The sequence below is a fragment of the Erythrolamprus reginae genome, chromosome 1 (genome assembly GCF_031021105.1).
Source record: "Erythrolamprus reginae isolate rEryReg1 chromosome 1, rEryReg1.hap1, whole genome shotgun sequence".
Classification (NCBI taxonomy): Eukaryota; Metazoa; Chordata; class Lepidosauria; order Squamata; family Dipsadidae; genus Erythrolamprus; species Erythrolamprus reginae.
Window position 1 is genome coordinate 140,747,922 of NC_091950.1, and position 20,112 is coordinate 140,768,033.

At 38.7% G+C, this 20,112-nt stretch overlaps 2 protein-coding genes across 2 annotated transcripts; both read right to left on the reverse strand.

Annotated features, from left to right (window-relative positions):
• Positions 1–8,357: 8,357 nt before the first annotated feature.
• LOC139158726 (olfactory receptor 9G4-like) lies at positions 8,358–9,429 on the reverse strand. The gene has a single exon (XM_070736058.1). The coding sequence runs from the start codon at positions 9,417–9,419 to the stop codon at positions 8,475–8,477; it is 945 nt and encodes a 314-aa protein (XP_070592159.1). The 5' UTR covers positions 9,420–9,429; the 3' UTR covers positions 8,358–8,474.
• A 5,466-nt stretch (positions 9,430–14,895) lies between these two features.
• On the reverse strand, positions 14,896–15,852 carry LOC139164109 (olfactory receptor 9G4-like). The gene has a single exon (XM_070745832.1). The coding sequence runs from the start codon at positions 15,850–15,852 to the stop codon at positions 14,896–14,898; it is 957 nt and encodes a 318-aa protein (XP_070601933.1).
• Between the last annotated feature and the right edge of the window lie 4,260 nt (positions 15,853–20,112).

A 20,112-nucleotide genomic window follows, 5' to 3' on the forward strand; every position in this document is an offset into this window, starting at 1 on the left:
TTGATTTGGCTTCTGGTGGGCGTGGCTTATTTTTTGGATCTGGCTTGCTGGCCATGTGACCGGGTAGGAGTGGCTTGACGATCATGTGGCTTGACCAAGGATTTTCCAAGAACCTCATACCCATATCAATGGATTCAAAACAAGCAGGTTATCGAATTCACCCACATCCTAGAAGTGAGCAGCTATAGAACAGGCAAATGACAGAAAGACCTCACTTAAAATTTTGAAAACACATTTTGAGCATTGACAAAAAGATGCCTTCATGATTAAAATGGCGACTCACAAAATAATCACTTACTCAAAGGCAGCAATCTAAAGTGTTCTTTGCTACTTTCACAGCCTAAGTGAATATCCCAAAATGCTCCATTCCACATAACAATCTTGACCCTCCCTCCTGCAGACTATCAAACAAAATCAAGGTTTCTGGCAAAACATTGGGTTTCAAACATTACTCGTTTTATTGTCTAGAGCAGCGGTCCCCAAACTTAGCAACTTTAAGACTTGTGAATTTCAACTCGCTGAGTTCGCGGAGAGGGGCGGCATACAAATCTAAATAATAAATAATAAATAAATAAATAAATAAACTCCCAGAATTCTCCAGCAAGCAATGAAGACCTCTGTTCTAGAGAATACTATAGCCATTTGGAAAGGAGGGGGAGGCAGAAACCCAGATCACATAGAATTAATTCCAGATCTTATCTCTTATACTTTTCCTAGACACTTTTGTTTGTAGCAGAATCGCCGGCTTTGGGGTTTTTAAATGCTTTCGGGAAGAACTCAGAAGCTGCCCAAAGAGGACGCCCTGCATTTTCTTTCAATATCTTTCAGTGCAAATTGGGTGCTGTGGAGTGGAGCTCCATTTTTGCTACCCCACTATGTCCCCCCCAGTCCGGGCAGTAGCCCACTTCAGTAGTAACATTCAATGAGGTTTTAAACAAAGAAGAAATTCCTAAAACGTGGGCAGAGTCAACAATAACATTAATCCCCAAAGATAAAGTAGAAAAACAAAAGATACAAAACTACAGGCCAATCTTGCTGTTGAATATTAATCATAAGATCTTTGCAACAATAATGGCTGAAAGATTAAAAAATATAATTAACAAATTTATTCACTCAGATCAAAATGGTTTCCTTCCAATAGACACATCATACATAATACAAGAATTATTTTGGACATATTAGAGCATTAAGAAGTAAACCCAGGAAAACCTGCAGCTCTCATGTTCCTCGGTACTCAAACGGCCGTGAATAATTTAAATTGGGATTTTCTTATAAATAAATGGGAAATGATGAATTTCAGCCACAAATATATTGTAATAAATAAAACACTATATTTGAAACAAATGGCCAGGATAATTATAAATGAAAATATAATGGATAAATACCCAAAAGGAGTCTGATAGGAATGTCCACTGTCTCCCTTGTGATTTATATTCATCCTAGAAACGCTTTTATAACAAATCAGGCAAAATCCAAATACTGAAGAACTTAAACTTAAAGAACAAGAATGCAAACTCCAGTCTTTTATTACAGAAAACCCACTAGAAGTAGGATTAAAACAGAAGAAATAAATAAATTTAGAAAAGTAGTGGGTCTAAAATTTAATAAAAATAAAACCAAAATAATAACAAAAAACGTAATAAATAAATAAATAAATTCAAGAATTAGAAGGAAAATTGGAAATCAAGTCATCAAAAATATTTAAATATCTAGGAATAATAAATGTACAGCGATTAAGTAAGACAATTATATAGAATTAAACAAATAGAAAAAGATTTGGAAAAATGGGACAAATTACTCATTTAATTGATAGGGAGAATCACCACCTTCAGATGTCTATACTACCAAAATTATTGTACCTGTTCCAAACTATTCCAATTAAATTTGATTAAAAAGATATATTGTGAAAGTTTAAATAGAATGATATCAAAATTCATTTGGGCAGGGGAAAAAACAAGAATCAAATTAAAATACTTGTAGGATAATAGAAAACAAGGGGGTTTTGGACTCCCTGACTGCGAAATGTATTACCAAGCTGCAATATTGCAATGGATAAAAGAATAACACTTGAGGGACATGATCTACTGGTTGGATGGCATGAGTTCCTATTGGACCAAAAACATAAAATATGCTCCTATTTCCAAAATAATAAAATCAGAGAATCTTTATACAAAATATGGCCTAAAATAAAATATCAACATTACAAAGAAATCCCAATTCGGTTTTCCAGTATGAAAGCAATTATGCATCCCAACACAATAGATAAACACAAAATAAAATCTATAGTACATTTAGATAGGAGGAAATTTTGGATACACAAGGAAACTTAAAAGACATCAAAACCTTGAATCAACAAGGAATTAAAATTGAGTAATGGCCATATTATTAAATTAGATCCAAACTAAAAGAAGACAAAAAGAAATTTGGCATAGCAAAGGAGAAATCAGACTTAGATAAAATCTTATTGGGATGGGTGGAAAAATGATAACAAAAATTTATAAATATTTACTAAATTATAAAATGGGGGGAGAAATTGTTCAGGGTAATGTAATTAGTTGGATTAAGAACTTTGGATATATCATAAATTTGGGTCAATGGGAAAAATTTGGTGCAAAAACTATAAATTAACCAAAGCAGCTTCATTTAAAGAAAACCTTTATAAAATGTACTATAGATGGCATCTACTACCAGCAAGATTGGCCAAAACGTATCAAAACATGAACCCCAAATGTTAGAAATGCCAACACAAAAATGGATCATACTATCACAAGTGGTGGACCTGCCCAATAATAATAATCAAGGTTTATTCAATCTTACATCCTTTAATAAAATTAGGATCCTTACTCTTGGGGTAATATGTTGACATTGTAAACTGCCCAGAAAGTGCTTTTGCTAGTGCTTCATTTCATGTAAGGCAACATTTTAGGTAATTAAACATTCCAAAGAAGTGATATAAAACGCTTTCTCTGTCATTTCTCATAGCTCTACCAGGACTTTGACTTTCAATTCCCATTCTAAGGCTCTTGTCAGAGGCAGGATTGATTCCAGCCTTCCTTTAGAGAAAGGGTTGCAAGAAGTGACTGCCCTGCACATAATGCATGGAGCTGCTTCTGGAGGAAGCAGAGATCAGAAAATGAACCACTTTTGAACTCCTTCCACTGTTCACAAAAGGGCAGGAATGGATTGGCTGGTGCACGGCTCTGACAATCAGACGCAACACAAAAGGCCTTGTGAGCATTGGTCAGAATTTTGTTGGACATCTATCTAAATTATTCCCAGACATGCCAAACTTACCTGGATGAAGCTGAGTATATTTTCCTGCTGTCTGTGGGACAGGGCAGTGGATCCACCCAAATCAGAGTCCTGCTTTTTCCTGAAGAAAGTGTCCACATCCCTGTTTCAAATTACGCAGCCTCAGTTCCCTGTGGAAGCACTTAGATTAAATTCTCCCTCTGGGTGATATGAAGTCAGAATATTATTAGCATTACTAAATGTTTTCTTCCCAAATTCTCCAAAGGGAGTTTCATCTGGGAAAAGAAAGGGGACAAACACCCCAAGGCTTCCTGGGTTCCCCAGGTGAACAATTAGAGGTTTAGCTGCAATCATCATTTTCTCAGGCCACCTCTGGAAAAAAAATAACTTTGAAATATATGTTTGGTCATGATGAACCCTTTCAATTATTATCATTATTTCTTTACTGAAATAAAATTATGATAATTTTCATTTATGAAAATTACAAAAAATGGAAAACAAAAAGGATACATTATTTTTGCATTAATAAAATTGGATTTTCAAAAACAGAAATAGGGCAGCTATATGTCTTACACATTGCTGGATGTGAGACACTGTTCCTTAAATTGGATACTGTTCTTACACATTGCTGGATGTGAGACACTGTTCCTTAAATTGGATACTGTTCTGGGCTCAGGCGATAATTAATGGTCCAGGAAAGAAGGTCAGACACAGACCTGCATTGCTAATCAGCAAACGTGAATTAAACAGAAAAGAAAAGGCTAAAGAAAACTGTCCTTATTTTCAGGAGTAAAACACAGTTCGAGGCGAAAATTCAGCTAGATACAAAGTTCATGAAAAAGCAAACAAATACAAAATTCACGTAGCAGAAACATTCCAGGAGTTCTCTGAATTCTCAAGGCACGAGAGCAGCAGCTAGTCCCAGAGTTTTCAACTCCCACTTGCCTGACAATGCTGAGTTGAAATCCAAAGGCACAGAGCAGAGCCTTCAAAGCAGGAACCAGAAAGCCACACAAACCACACAGATAAGCATCCACAGTTTGCCTCTACCTCTGTTCCCTTTTGTAACTGTAGCCCTCATTATGGGAACCACACCCAGCTCTCATTCTGTGGACCACACCCAAACACAGGTGACACCATAATCACCATTGACAATCCCTTGATTGAGCCCTACGTTGCATTGCTCTACAGCTACGCATATTGATTATTTGCATCCAAATCCAAAGAAGAGAGGCTGCCTGCTAAATTCCCTGGGTTGTCTGCCAGTTTCTGTGGGCTGTCTGCCAACTCCTCTGAACCATCTGCCTCATCCTCTGGGCTGTCTGCCACGTTTTCCTGGCTGTCAGCCAGGCTTTCACAATCACTCTATGACGCATCTCTCACATATGTGGGGGCAATAGCTGGCCCAGGCCCAAACACAACAGATACCAGGAGTGGTCAATTAGAACTGTTGCTGTTATATCAGCCTTCCTGCTATGTAGCAATCTGAGCTCCTCGATTCCATAGTTGGGTTTATTTATTTATTTATTTATTTATTTATTTATTTATTTATTTATTTATTTATTTATTTATTTATTTATTTATTTATTTATTTATTTATTTATTTATTATTTAGATTTGTATGCCGCCCCTCTCCGCAGACTCGGGGCAGCTAGGGTTGATAGTAGACCTCGCTGAATTTATGGTGCTGGGAGATTTCATCCTGCCATCTCTAGATATGGAGTCAGAGGTATTGCATGAAGCTAAACCATTCAGGCCCAACTGATATGTGATTGTGTTTGGGTGGTGTTGTGGTTGGCTCACATCCAGCTCCTCTGGTCTCGGACTTTGATGCGAATGAGCCGGGTCTGTCTAGGGGGTCATAGGCCAGTATATTTATCAGAGGAGTTGGACACTGAAAGCGAGAGAGAGTTGGGGCCTGGGGATACTCAAGAGGCTGCAGATCCCACAGATGTGATGGTGTCAGAGTCAGAGGAGGAGGGGGATGTGATGGATCCTATTTTAGATGGGAGAATCAGAAGAATGTGAGGGAGACATGAGTATTTCTGGCAACGGAGATCACGTCATCACTGGTAGCATAAAAGGGGAGGAAAAAATAAAGTTTGTTTGCAGAATTGCAATGTTCCTTTCTGAGTAGAGAGGGAGCTAACAGCTGAAGTGCTTTTCTGTTTGCAACCATGCAAAATCTAGTCTTGAGAAACCTTGTGAGTATCTGTTCATGTCAAGAATTAATTGGCTTTAATTTATGACTTTCTGTTGGACATATACTATCAGTTGGACTGATAACGCTAAAGTCTTAGCAGGCAAAGTGCCATTCCTTTGAGGTATTCACTGTTTCCAGCATTGTATAGATTATTGTATATATTAATTTGGAGTACGAATTTTCATTGGGGTTTAATTGCTGCTAATTGACAGAACTGGTCAGACACGGGTGGTTGCTAATTTCTCTTAGAAGGAGTGGCCTATTGGCTGTTAAAGAGATGGTGGTGTACTCCTGCCTCAAAGAAACACAATTCAATCCAAGTTGTCTGGATAGCTTTCATCCAATCTCAAATCTTTCCTTTTTAGAGAAAGTGGTAGAGAGGGTGGCTGCATAGCAGCTTCAGAGAACTCTAGATGAAGTAGATTATTCAGATCCATTTCAGTTGTGGTTCAGACCATGGTTGGGGACTGAGTCAGCATTGATTGTACTCATGGATGACGTCTGTGGTAGGAGCAGCATGGAGGTAGTACATCCATCCTGGCTCTTCTTAACTTCTCAATAGTGTTCAATACTATCAATTATAGTATCCCTCTGAGCTGGTTTCAGAAACTGGGGCTGGGTAGCATTGTATTGTGTGGGGTTTCCTTCTGCCAAGGACAGTATGATTCCAGTAAGTGTTCATTTAGAGAGAAAGATCCTGCCTGGAGTCCCTACTTTATCAGGTGCCTCGGGGTTCAATTCTCTTACCCCTTCTATTTAATATTTGCATGAGGCCACCAGGTGAGGTGATCCATCAGGTTGGCAAACAATATTATTAATATGCAAATGTCATCCAGCTTTCTATCTTTACCCCAGGCCCTTTGAATGATGCTGTAGACATCTTAACCCACTGTCAGAGCAGTAGTAGTTTCTAAAACCCATTGCTACCAGTTTGCATACGTAGAGGTATCCCAGATAGGTAGGCAGAGCCTCCTGCTACTGCTATTGGTTCACAGAATCAGGCTGAAACGGTAGCAACCCATCACTGGTTTGGAGGCTGTTGGGGACTGGATAGGTTTTAACTCAACCCTAGGAAGACAAAATGGCTCTGGATATTTGGATACGAGGCTCTTCCATCTTTAGTTCTGGATGGGATTGCACTACCCTAGACAAACCCAGTGCACCATCTGGGGATCCTCTTAGATTTATGGCTCCTGCTCAACAAACAAGAGAGCCATTACACAACTTTGAGTGGTACACCAATTGCGTCCATTCCTGGACTGGAAGGTCCTGATTACTCATACCATTGTAACCTCTCCTTTAGACTATTATAACATGTTCCACACGAGTCTACCCCTGAAGAGCATTTAGAAATTTGAAGTGGTGCAGAATGTGGCTGTGGGGATATAAATGATGCCAAATATATAGAATACATATACTCTACTAAACAAATCACTCTACTAAATAAATAATTCCCTCAACACTGTCAGACTTTCTACTAAATCTGCACTTCTATTCTACTAGTTTTTCTCATCATTCCTATCACCCATTTCCTCCCATGTTGACTGTATGACTGTAACTTGTAGCTTATATCCTAAAATTTTTATTAATATTGCTTCTTCATTGCTTATTTGACCCCTATGACAATCATTAAGTGTCATACCACACGATTCTTGACAAATGTATATTTTATTTTATGTACGCTGAGAGCATATGCACCAAGACAAATTCCTTATGTGTCCAATCACACTTGGCCAATAAAATTCTATTCTATTCCATTCCATTCCATTCTATTCTATTCTATTCTATTCTATTCTATTCTATTCTACATAACATCAATTCCAGGTGAGCTGTGTTGCTTACCAGTGTGATTCCAAGTGCAATTCAAAGGGATAGTTAGCTTGGTACCTGATTACCTGAGCAATCATCTTTCTCAAAAGACTTTATGCATCCAATTTAATGTAGCAGACTGGACATGCCACAGATCTTGTCAGACAAAGAGTGTCACCTGGTAGGGAGTGTAAGTCATGCTTTTTTCCACAACTGCCTATGATCTATGGAACATCCTCCCTTCAAAAATTAGAAAGTCCCAAACCCTGTTAAACCTTTCATAAGGCTCTACAGTCCTGGCTATGTTCTGTGCCAATTAATTAACTGGTCATGTATCTCAGTTATTTTGGATGCTTTTTTAAACTGTTTTAAACTGTTTTAGTGTGTGAATTGGTCAGAAGATGGGGAGCTTAATTCCCTAGCATGCCCAGTGGCTGGAGCTGGAGCTTCACTTGAACAGCATGATAATTTGCACAAGTGACAATTGTACAGTCAATTGTACATCAGAGTTGTTCCCCATCAGAGAATGAATTCTGCCTATCCCAGGACCTTGGAAAAGACTCGATGGACAAAGATGGCAAATCCAATCTAAACATCTGTTTGACTGGATGTTGAACCATAATAATAATAATAACTAATATGATCTAAACAGAAATAAGTACCAACTGCCCAAATTAAATTCCAAATAGCATTATGGATCTTTTTCTTTGTTTTGGCCTTTTTTGTGTATATGGTTGGGTTTTTTCTTTTTTAATCAATAATGACATGTGAGGCATATATATTAAACACATAAAAATAACAAATAAAAAAGAAGGTAATTTTTTTAAAAAAAAATTAAAAAATTCAGAATATTTTTAGAACATCCATGCAACAAGAAACAATATTTTATACTTCCTTTACTAGTGAAGCTGATATTGATTCAAATGTGGGTTTGAAAAACAATAGGCCACAAAAAGGATGGGGGGGATTGAAATATTGAATATGCATATGAAAAAAAGGCTTCAGTCTATAGAAAGAGTGCAACAATATGTTCAACAACAGACTGAACAACAGATTACTAGCACAGAGCACACCGTTGACCTATCCTGTGAGTTAAAAGGTGACTAATCCTGGATCCCAGCTACCTGCCTTCAGTTAGGCTGAAGAAAGGAAGGCCCTATAGGTTCAAATTGTGTGAAGTACAATCTGGGGAAAATGATGTCGATGGCCTTCATTTGGGCACTGTGAATCTCCTCCAGACTTTCTTGGAGGCTGCCTTTACATCTTTGTTGCGTAAGCTGTAAATGAAAGGATTGGCCAGAGGGTTGACTACAGTATAAAACAATGCATTTGCCTTGTCCCAATTTGGAGTATGAGGAAAGTTGGGTGTGAGGTACATGATGAAAATGGAACCATAAAACAGGGAGACTGACATCAAGTGAGCTGAGCAAGTGAAGAAGGCTTTGCGTCTCCCTGCAGCTGACCGAATGTTAACTATGGCTGTTCCAATGCCAATGTATGAGCTTACAATGACAGCTGTGATTACTAGTAAATTGGAACTCAATACAATAGCCACAATGAGTTTATAGACACTTAAGTCATCGCAGGTCATTTTAAGAAGTGGGGGCTCATCACAAAAGTAATGGTTGATCACATTATTGCCACAGAAATGTAGCCGAAAGATGTTGCCGGTGTATATAATTGCATTGGCAAAGCCAGCTGCATAAGCTCCTACCACCAGCTGGATGCACAGCTTCTTGGGCATGGCAACGGCATAAAGGAGTGGGTTGCAGATGGCCACAAAGCGGTCATAGGCCATGAAGGCCAACAGGAAGCATTCAGTGTAGGCCAAGCCAGCAGAGAAGAAGAACTGGGCTGCACAACCAGCTAGGGACATGTGGTTGTTCTTGGACACACAGTCAAACAAGATCCGAGGAGTGTAGACCGAGGAATACCAGATGTCCAGGAAGGAAAGGTTGCCCACAAAGAAGTACATGGGTGTGTGTAAGCGGGAGTCCAGGTAGATCAATGACATAAGACTAACGTTCCCAGTGAGTGTTATAACGTAGGAGGCCAAGAACAGCACAAAGAAGATTATTTGTAGAAATGGATCTGTTGTAAAACCAACCAAGACAAAATTGGTAAGCAATGTCCAATTGCCTTCCATTTCCATCATTTCTTGCAGCAAAACCTGTTTACAAAAGAAAGAGAAATCAAAATTTTGCAGTTTTCAGACCTGATATAGAGAATACTTGCTAACATTTTGAACTCTTCTTCTCTGACATATGTGGCATGAGTTTGTCAATTTTTTCTCCAAATGCTTTTTAAAATATTCCAAATACATTTACATGATTCATTCTTAGCAGAAAAGGACAACACAAGGCCCTCATTGCTTAAGAGTACTCCATCAATCTGCTAATCGTTCCAGGCTGATACTGTTAAAAAGATTGTGTCTGGTGAAAACTGTGCGGGAGATGATGAAAATTCCTTGACTGCTCATGGTGAAAGAAAACCAACCCCACCTTTGACATTTTTTGTCAAGAAAACTGCATGGACTTGCTCATGTTGAAAAGTTCAGGTGTCATTGTGGACTTGAAGGACATGTTGCCTTTTTAAAATGTGTTGAAGGGGAATGAAGGCATAAATTCCAAATGAATTTTGCCTCTCATGCTGTCCTTGGATTAGTCTCTTCATGTGACTATCAATTCAGCTTTCAAGCATCCCTAATATGTATTATGGATCAGTGATGAGGGTTGGGGGAATACTTTTCTTGGAGAAAAAGCAAGCTCATTCACTCGTATGTATGAAATAATGAAACCAAAGAAGATATGTGTCTATGGAGATTCTCAGTTATCCAGGTCATGGTTGTCCCAAAGGTGTTTTTTTCAAGAGGCAACTAGACTTTCCATAAAGTCCAGTTGTCTCTTGAAAAAGAAGCACCTTTGGGACAAAGAAGATAAGAATGTGAAGGGATATATTATATGAGAAAACCTGTTAAATGCAAGAACCAGTCCAGCAATCGCATTACTAGCATCACTCTATTTCAAGGACAATTATATTAAGAGTTAACTGATTACATATGCAAGATTTTACATAGGACCTCAAGAAACAAATTAAAATGCACTAAGAATTGGATAACGAAGTAGGAATCTACGTTAATTAGTATATTTCCTTTAAAATGGAAAATAAAGAGAAATCTCACAGTGTCACGTTTCCAAATCGCATCAAATATTAAATCAGAGTCTGAGGCATCATATTCCTTGTCAACATCTTTCATGCAATTATCCTTCCCAAATTTCCACAGCAAAATATACATTTTAAAATAGCATAAAATGTGGTAGGACAAAGACCCCAACTAAAATGGTTTCGGCCTCACACACAGCAGAAGAAAGGCCCCTGGGGAAAATGTGCAGAGTTTGAAAGATTTATACAAAATTTCTGCTTAACACATCCAAGATGGCACTGACAAAGGCTGACTCGGTGAAATGCTCTCAAATGGTTTCTTTATTTTCTATTATTCTGTGCGATTCTCTACGGATTTCATACTCACGACACCATCTGCTAAGAATTAAGGAACATTTCTTTAAGGAGCAGCTCTCTGTAACCTCACCCCCACCCCTCTTTTTAAACATGGAGGAGATTCTAACACAGGATGAAGATAATACCCTGGAATTATGCATCACCAAAAGCAAACACAGATGACAGAGATGAAGAAGTAAAAGGGCAGGAATTTTAAATAGACTAAGGAATAAGGGAATTAAAAAAACCCACTCCCTTCAACCTTTCTTGCCAATTTATATTCACTTGCTAATATGATGGATGTAATATTCCTTTTAAACAGATGCAATTCTGATTTTTACAACACATCTCCCCTATGCTTTATTGAATCTTAACTAAACGTGGAAATTTATGACAATAGCCCATCATTATTGATTGGGGAAAGGATTTTTAAATTTGAACACCAGACAAACTTATTTTGCCTAACTCCCACTTTGGAGAGCGAACTGCCTGGTAGATTGTCACCCACTTTCATCCAACCGAAACAGCAACCTTACTGCGGCACACCAACATGATAGGCATCCCCAGACTGCGCTCTTCCCACCCATCTGGCTGCCTTTCATCTTCCCCTTGCTATGCACGTATCCGTCGGTTGGTCAGCAGCCCCGATGCCTCCTGCCTCCCTCTTTCTCTCTCATTCATGCCTTCATCTCCACCACCGTCCCTCCCCGCCACCCTCTGGGACAAGACTGGAAAAGGAAAACCTTGCAGATAGAATAGAATAGAATAGAATTTTTATTGGCCAAGTGTGATTGGACACACAAGGAATTTGTCTTGGTGCATATGCTCTCAGCGTACATAAAATAAAATATACATTTGTCAAGAATCATATGGTACAACACTTAATGATTGTCACAGGGGTCAAATAAGCAATGAAGAAGCAATATTAATAAAAATCTTAGGATATAAGCAACAAGTTACAGTCAAATAGGATTTGGAAATTGACAGTATATATTCATAGCAGCAACTTGGCCAAGTTTGACAAGGAATCTACCACGATTAATGTATTTTTTAAAAATGTAAAATAAAGAGAAATCTCACCAAAGAAGGACCTTTTTATCTGTTCTGTGGAGCATTCTGCCCTTCCCTTGTGCAACTTATGCTGGTAGTGCACCAGTGCGCCTACCATCCCCTGTCCTTATGTTTCTCTCTTACTAGTATCATGCATATAAACATTGTTATATCTTTGTATACTACCAGTATGTACTAGACATTTATACCCCTCCACCAATAAATAAATAAAATAAATAATATCTGCATGTTTCTCAGCCAAGGTTCTTCCTGAGGCTCATCTCATCAGAGGTTGGTCATTTTCTGCTTAAATCCATATTATTGTCCCCTTTTCTCCAAAGTGCAAATAGTTCTCGTCCCACTTCATTGAAATCAACAGTTTAGATAATTAATCTTTTAAAAGATGTACTGTGAACAGCTTCTCCTGTCATTTTTCAGAGCTCTACTTGGACTTCATCTTTCAACTCCAATTCTAAGACTCCTGTCAGAGGCAGGATTGGAAAAAGTGACCGCGATGCACACATGTGAGGGCTTCTAGAGGGAAGCAGAAGTCGGAAAAGTGAACCACTTTTGAACATCTTTCTTTATTCACAAATAGAGAATGGATGGGCTGGTGCATAGCTCTGAGATCCTGGACAATCAGAGGTGACAAAAAGGACTTTGAGAGCATTGGTCAAGTCCTAACTGCGATAACCACAGAATCCTGTTGGACATCTACCTAAATTATTCCCAGATATGCCAAACTTACCTGGATGAAGCTGATTACATTCTCCTGCTATGTCTGTGTTTTGGACCAGTCAACAGATCAACATATCTGAGAACATTGTGCACCAGTCAAAGTGCTCGCGTCTCTCCTTCTCATTAGGTAGCCTCTGTTTCCCATGGAAGCACTTGGATTAAATTATCCCTCTTGAGGATATGAAGTGGGAATATTATAGTTACTACCAAAATCCCCCCCCCCCAATGTTCAATAGGGTATTTCATCTAGGGGGGCGTGAAAAATCACTCCTGAGGCTTCCTGAATTCTCCAGATAGACAATTATCTTCCACCTTGAGGGCAGTTAGAAGTTTAGCTGCAATCATCACTTGTCTCAGGACCTTTTTTGAGGGGGGAAAAACCTCTTTAACACAATTAATAAGTTATGTAATGTAATAAAGCCCCACATGACATCAGACCAGAATTCCTTCGGAACCATCTTCTGCCACATGAATCCCAGCGACTAATTAGATCCCACAGAGTTGGCCTTCTCTGAGTCCCGTCAACTAAACAATGTCGGTTGGCGGTCCCCAGGGGAAGAGCCTTCTCTGTGGCAGCCCCAGTCCTTTGGAATCAACTCCCCCCAGAGATTAGAACTGCCCCCATCCTCCTTGCCTTTTGTAAATTGTTAAAGACCCACCTATGTCACCAGGCATGGGGGAATTAAGATACCCCCCCCCGGGCATATATAGTTAATGTATGGAATGATTGTGTTGCATGGTTTTAATGTTGGGGTTTTAAATGTGTTTTTAATATTAGATTTGTTACTGTATTATTTTGTTGTGAGCCGCTCCAAGTCCACGGAGAGAGGCGGCATACAAATCTAATAAATTATTATTATTATAAATCAATACATATTTTATTTTATTTTTTATTAATTTGTTTTGTCAACCTCGTATTAGATAATACATACAAGTATATACATAATTTGAATACATTAAATGAATAATAGTAAAAGGTAACATTAGGACAGGGACAGTAGGCACACAAGTGCACATGCAACAGTAGACAGTCCAAAGTTACAATTTTAGGGGTATGGGGATTATGGTACAGGCACCTCTTGCTTAGTCTCAGGAGGAGATGGAGGAGCTACTTGTACATTCTTCTATTTTCTATCTTTGGAAGATTTCACACTATAGGCACAGAGTACAGTACAATGTGGCTCTAATCTGCCACTTTGGTAACTTGATAGGTGGCTAAATGTTATATCCAGGTACTAAATACAGTAAATAAACCCTACCCAACCTTCACTTAAAAGGGGGATTAGTGATTATCTTTCGTGCCAGACAGTGGTACTTGCAGGAAGACAAAATTGGGGAAATGCATGAATGGCTGTGCTTAAATTAGTCTATATGAAACCTAGGAGGACTTGCTGGCTATATTCCTAAAACAGGATAAGCCTCAGATGTTGACTCAATACAATTAAGGCTGGAATTCCTTTATCCCAATTCAAGAAGTGAATGATCATGTGAATGTGGTTGTGTATTCTAATTTTCAAACTGTGGGTAGGGATTGAGAGAAATGTAGGCATATTTTTGTTTTATCAGTATTTTGCCTTTCCCACAAACACATTTCCTTATGATCTTCCAAGTAATTTCATTTAGATTCTGTCTACCTTAAAAATTTTCTTTGCTTGTGTATCAGAACTTTGAGGATGCTATTAGACAGGAAAAGATGAGGGAAGATTCATTCATTCATTCATTCATTCATTCATTTATTCATTCATTCATTCATTCATTCATTCATTTAGTGTAGAGTATTGTATTGTATTGTATTGTATTGTATTGTATATATATTCTGCTCATTCCCAAGCAGACTCAGAGTGGCTAATAAGTAGGATAAATACAACAGTAATAAAATACAATTGAAATACACAACAAAATATAATGTAATAAAACAATAAAATAATATCCTAAAAAGAACCATACACACATGGCAGTCAATCTAATTCTGGAAGACCAGTAGGGAGGAAATAGTGCGAATCTATGGGGGCAGTTGATTTCATAGGGTGGGAGCTGCCACAGAGAAGGCTCTTCCCCAAGGACCCACCAACCGACATTGTTTGGTGGACAGAACCTGGAGAAGGCTGACTCTGTGGGCCCTTACTGGCCGCAATGATGTATGAGGTCTAAGGATGCATTAATGGCAAGCAATTAGCCATTAAAAGAAGTGAGTTTGGACATTTTGAGGACATGCTGCCTCTCTCCACTGAGGAAGGAAGGAAGGAGGGGAGGGAGGGAGGGAGGGAGGGAGAGAGAGAAAGAGGGAGGCTCTCACTAGAGAATAGAGGTTAATTTCTGCATCTGCAATCTAATTTAAATAAATACTATGTCGGTGTCATTCTTTTGTGTGCTAGAAATCTCCCCCAGACTTTCTTGAAGGCTGCCTTCACATCTTTGTTGCGTAAACTGTAAATCAAAGGGTTGACCAGTGGGTTTATTACTGTATAGAACAAAGCATTTGCCTTGTCCCAAGTGGGAGAGTGTTGAGAGTTGGTCCGGGAGTACATGATGAGAATGGAGCCGTAAAAGAGAGTGACCGAGACCAGGTGAGCTGAGCAAGTGAAGAAGGCTTTGCGTCTCCCTTCAGCAGAGCGGATGCGGACTATGGCTGCCCCAATACCAATGTAAGAGCTCACAATAATAGCTGTGGTTACTAGCAAATTACAACCAATGGTAGCTTTCAGGATGAGTTCATGCATTCGTGTGTCATCACAGGCCATCTTCACAAGTGGTAGTACATCACAAAAGTAATGGTTTATGATATTACTACCACAGAAGTATAGACGGAAGGTGTTACCAGTGTGTACAATTGAATTGGCAAAGCCAGCTACATAAGCCCCTACTACAAGTTGGACACAGAGAACCTTGGGCATGGCAATGGCATAAAGGAGTGGGTTGCAGATGGCCACAAAGCGGTCATAGGCCATGAAGGCCAGTAAGAAGCATTCAGTGAAGGTTAATCCAGCAGAGAAGAAGAACTGGGCTGCACAACCAGCAAGGGACATGTGGTTGTCCATCGACACACAGTCAGACAAGATCCGAGGAGTGTAGACTGAGGAGTACCAGACGTCCAGGAAGGAGAGGCTGCCCACAAAGAAGTACATGGGAGTGTGCAAGCGGGAGTCCAGGTAGACCAAGGATAGGAGACCCAGGTTCCCAGTCAGTGTTAGGATGTAGGAGGCCAAGAACAGCACAAAGAAGATTATTTGTAGAAACGGATCTGTTGTAAAACCAACCAAGACAAATTCATTGACCAGAGTCCAATTGCCATCTGCTTCCATTGTTTTCAGAAGTATAACCTGTTTACAATGGAAAGAGAAGTACGTTTTTTCAGTTTTCACCACAACAAAAAAAATCATGTTATGATTTTGAAAAACCCTCTGACATATTCAATTATACTGTTGCTAATTTTACCCCTGACTGATTTGGCTTGTGGTTTCTAGAACATTCCATAAATATGAATGCAATATTTAAAATGACTTGAATGTACTATATGATTTTTCCTCACCTTAACTAACTTTCTATTGTGATGAGTGTAAGCAACAGTTTTCATCTAGAAAATGCTACAGAGGATGGCTGAATAGGGGGATGAAATTTAGCATGTTTTAAGAAACAGTTAAATGATTCAGGGCAGTGTTCCCTCTAATTTTTTGTTTTGGGGGGCGGAAAAGTATAATGTCTGAGCGACAGTCCCTTCGGAACTGGGCGGCACAGAAATAATAAATAAATAAATAAATAAATAAATAAATAAATAAATAAATAAATAAATAAATAAATAAATAAAACATACATACATACATACATACATACATAAACAAACAAACAAACAAATAAAAAACCCACCCTGTTTTGCCTCAGAGAATTTCAAAATAAAATACTGTACTGTGTGTCTATAACAGTGAGCTCATAATAGGGCAACTCTATCAATATCAAAATGCCACTTAAATAGTTGAGCTAGTTTCAAACTAGATTTTGATTTTCTTTCTCTCTTCCTTACTCCCATTCTTTTTCTTTCTCTTTTCCTTCCTCTCTTTTTTCTATCTGTTTCTCTCTCTTCCTCTCTCTCTCCTTCCCTCTCACTCTTTCCCTCTCGGCTTCTGGGCAGGTTTGGAAAACTCTGAGTTGATGATGATTTTTAAGTGAGCGATTGTTCACTGCTCAGCTTAGAGGGAACTATGATTCAGGGTGTTAAACATGAAGGGAGCAACTAGAGAGGCACTGAGAAAGAAAAAGGTTAAGGATTGTGAGAGGATCTCTGCCTCAGGACCTGAACCTCCAACTCTGTTGAGGAAGGACTTCTCTTAGTGAAACAGTTTTCACTGTCTGTGTGAAGGACACAGGTGGCTGAAACAGAGGAGTAAAACCTGGTCAGAGAATGGCCCAAGTTAGAAAAAGGAGAGAGTCAATCAGGGGCAAGAAAATGGGAGCAGCACTTTGGACCTGGAGGGAATACAAACTCCGTATTCTGCACGTTAAGGCAAAGCGCTTCCACCATTTTTGTGCTTCAGAGACACATCACTGCCTTTAAAGCACATCACGGTGTTATAAAATCACTTCTAAATCAATATAGTAAACCATCTCAAAACAATTTAAAAGTTTGAAAGCTTTGACAAGTTAATCAGTGAACTTTAAAACTGAGTAAAATTTGAAGCTGGTCAAGTACATTCAACTGAACTCTCAGATTGGAAGGAATCATCTCATCCAACATCTTCGTTGAGGGGGGATTTTCTCCACTATATATCCATAATTAACTTATCCAAGGAGTTTGCATTCACAAAACTGTGAACGTGCATCCAATTTGTATGTGAAGATGTTCCCAGAGTTTGTTTTTCAGCCTTGCTTTTTGGTTGAGGACTCTCTTCTTCTAAACCTGCTTTGAAAATTTTAATATATTATTATTATTATTATTATTATTATTATTATTATTATTATTATTATGTCAATACCACTCAGCAAACGAGATCACTATGCTGGATTTCGTATTTCATCACCAGTCGGGCGCTTCCCAAGCACCTAGGACTGTGTGATGTAGCGGCGAATTATGTTTGCTGCTCCATGTAAAGCGGCCTTTTGCAATTGACAGATGGAGATTTTGTCAATTCCGATGGTTTTCAAATGTCCGCTGAGATCCTTTGGCACTGCGCCCAGCGTGCCAAGTACCACTGGGACCACTTTCACTGGCTTATGCCAGAGTCATTGCAGCTCGATTTTTAGATCTTCGTATTTCACTAATTTCTCTAGCTGCTTCTCCTCAATTCTGCTGTCCCTGGGATTGTGATGTTGATGATCCATACTTTCTTTTTCTCCACAATCAGGATGTCTGGTGTGTTATGCTTCAGAATTCGGTCAGTCGGAAGTCGGAAGTCCCACAGTAGTTTTGCTTGTTCATTTTCAACCACTTTTTCGGGCTTATGATCCCACCTGTTCTTTGCCACTGGTAAATGGTAGTTCCGGCACAAGTTCCAGTTATTATTATTATTATTATTATTATTATTATTATTTATTAGATTTGTATGCCGCCCCTCTCCATAATCTCCTTAATCCAGTGGATTCAACCATATCACCACTGTTTTGTCATCAAGAATCCTCCATTTCATTCACTAGTGTGTCACCATTATTAGTGACATTTCATGTTTCTTCATGTTTAGCTACTTCATAATCAATAAATATATTCAGTTAAAATTCTGTTCTTCTACTCTTAGTTTAGTGTTATTAGAGAAACCAATACTACAACTAAACATTCTTAACCTAGTTTCCCCCTTCCCCAATATATTGGAGCCAGTTGCCATTATCTCATTCAGAGCAGTTTACTAGCCAAACTGATCAAATCTGCAACATATCTGGAAGAAAGCTGGCTGGGAAAGGCAGACTTCATCAATTTGTACCCCGGAATGGCGCCATCTGCTGGTTTGGGGGGGAAAGTTAAAAGTATCTACACTCTTCAATGGCTTGTTTCTTTTCTTGTTTGTTATTATTTTATCTTCTATCTTTTGCATCACTTATTTAATAGTGCACTAAAGCTGGAATCTTTATAAGATAAGGAGATTTGTACGTTTATTTTTGTTGCTAATATTAATGCCAGTTGTGTTGACATCCCTGGCTAATATTTCAGAACTCCAAGGAGTTGTGGCTTTTGTTAAAGGAAGCATAAGGGTCCACGGAGGGGCTTATTTTATAATTTTATACCCTTCTGTAGGCATTGGCCTATACTGAATCCATCAGGAGTAACTTCCACATGTGTGGATGTACAAGAGATGCAAGGTTAGCATGCAAAAATCATCTGTCCTCAATGCAATGAACAGGAGGGTAATTTCCAAAAATCAGAATTATTTCAAAGTAGCAAACAGTGATATACTTGGGCTGCCTGATAATTGTGGAAGCTGGAATTTTAACATGGAGGAAGCAACTCGAAAGACAAAATTAGAAGATTCAACAAAATCAGAGCAAATATCAAGTGTCTTCTCTGTCAAAATACTAATAAAATAGAATTACAATAGCAGCAGTAATACAATGGAATAATGCATCTGTTTTTGCTGAAGTTAATTACTTTGTCCTTGGACACCTTCAGTATTCAGTCTTTTAAAGCTTACTTGCTTAATGCATCCAAACTCCTAAATTAGCATAAACTACCTCAAACCCATATTCTTCCCTTCAGTACTGTAATGTTCATATTATGCAATGCAAGGATGCATTTCTTGGTTGAAAAGCCTATATTTATGGACCCTTGAAACCCTTCTCCAGAAAATAAGAGCAATTCAATATTTTTTGCATCTTCTTTGACTTTTCTATTTATCATACAACGTGGCTCACGAGATCACAGAGTTATAATTCAGTCTCACTATCAGGCATCACTCTATGCAGGAAATTGGAGAGAACCACATTTAATCCAAATTGTATTTGATTGTCCCCAAAGACAAAGGTTCAGAAGTCAACTTCCACCATGCATGGACCTGCTTCTGGGAGAAATCAGAAATTGGAAAAGTGAACACCTTGGAACTTCTTCTATTTTATTCTTCTTCTATAAGGTGATCCAGCCTCTGACAGCCTTGACAATCAGCTGTGAGAAGTGGGGCCATGGGAGGACTAGTATAGACCTAGCTATTAAAATGGTAGAAGCTTAGGAGATATCTCCCCAAATGATGCTTCATGATGCCAAACTTACCTGAATGAAGCCTAGTACATTTTCCTGCTACAATCCTTTGAACAAGAGATCAACCAAATATGGGAATGTTATTATTTTCCTAAGTAAAATAACCATATGACTCAGTCCTGAGATTGGGCAGCCTCAGCTTCCTATAGAAGCAGTTGCAATAAATCTGTCCTCTTGACAATCTGAAATGGGAATATTATTATGAAGCCAAAATATTTTTTTCCTAATGCTCCTAAGGGAATTTTTTCTTGTGTAAGGGGGAAGAAACCATAGTCCCCTGTGCTAGCGGAGTTTTTCAGGTAAACAATCAACTTCTAAATTGAGAACACTTGGAAATTCAGCTGTAAACATCATGTGTCTTGGGGCCATATCCAGAAAAAATCTGATTATT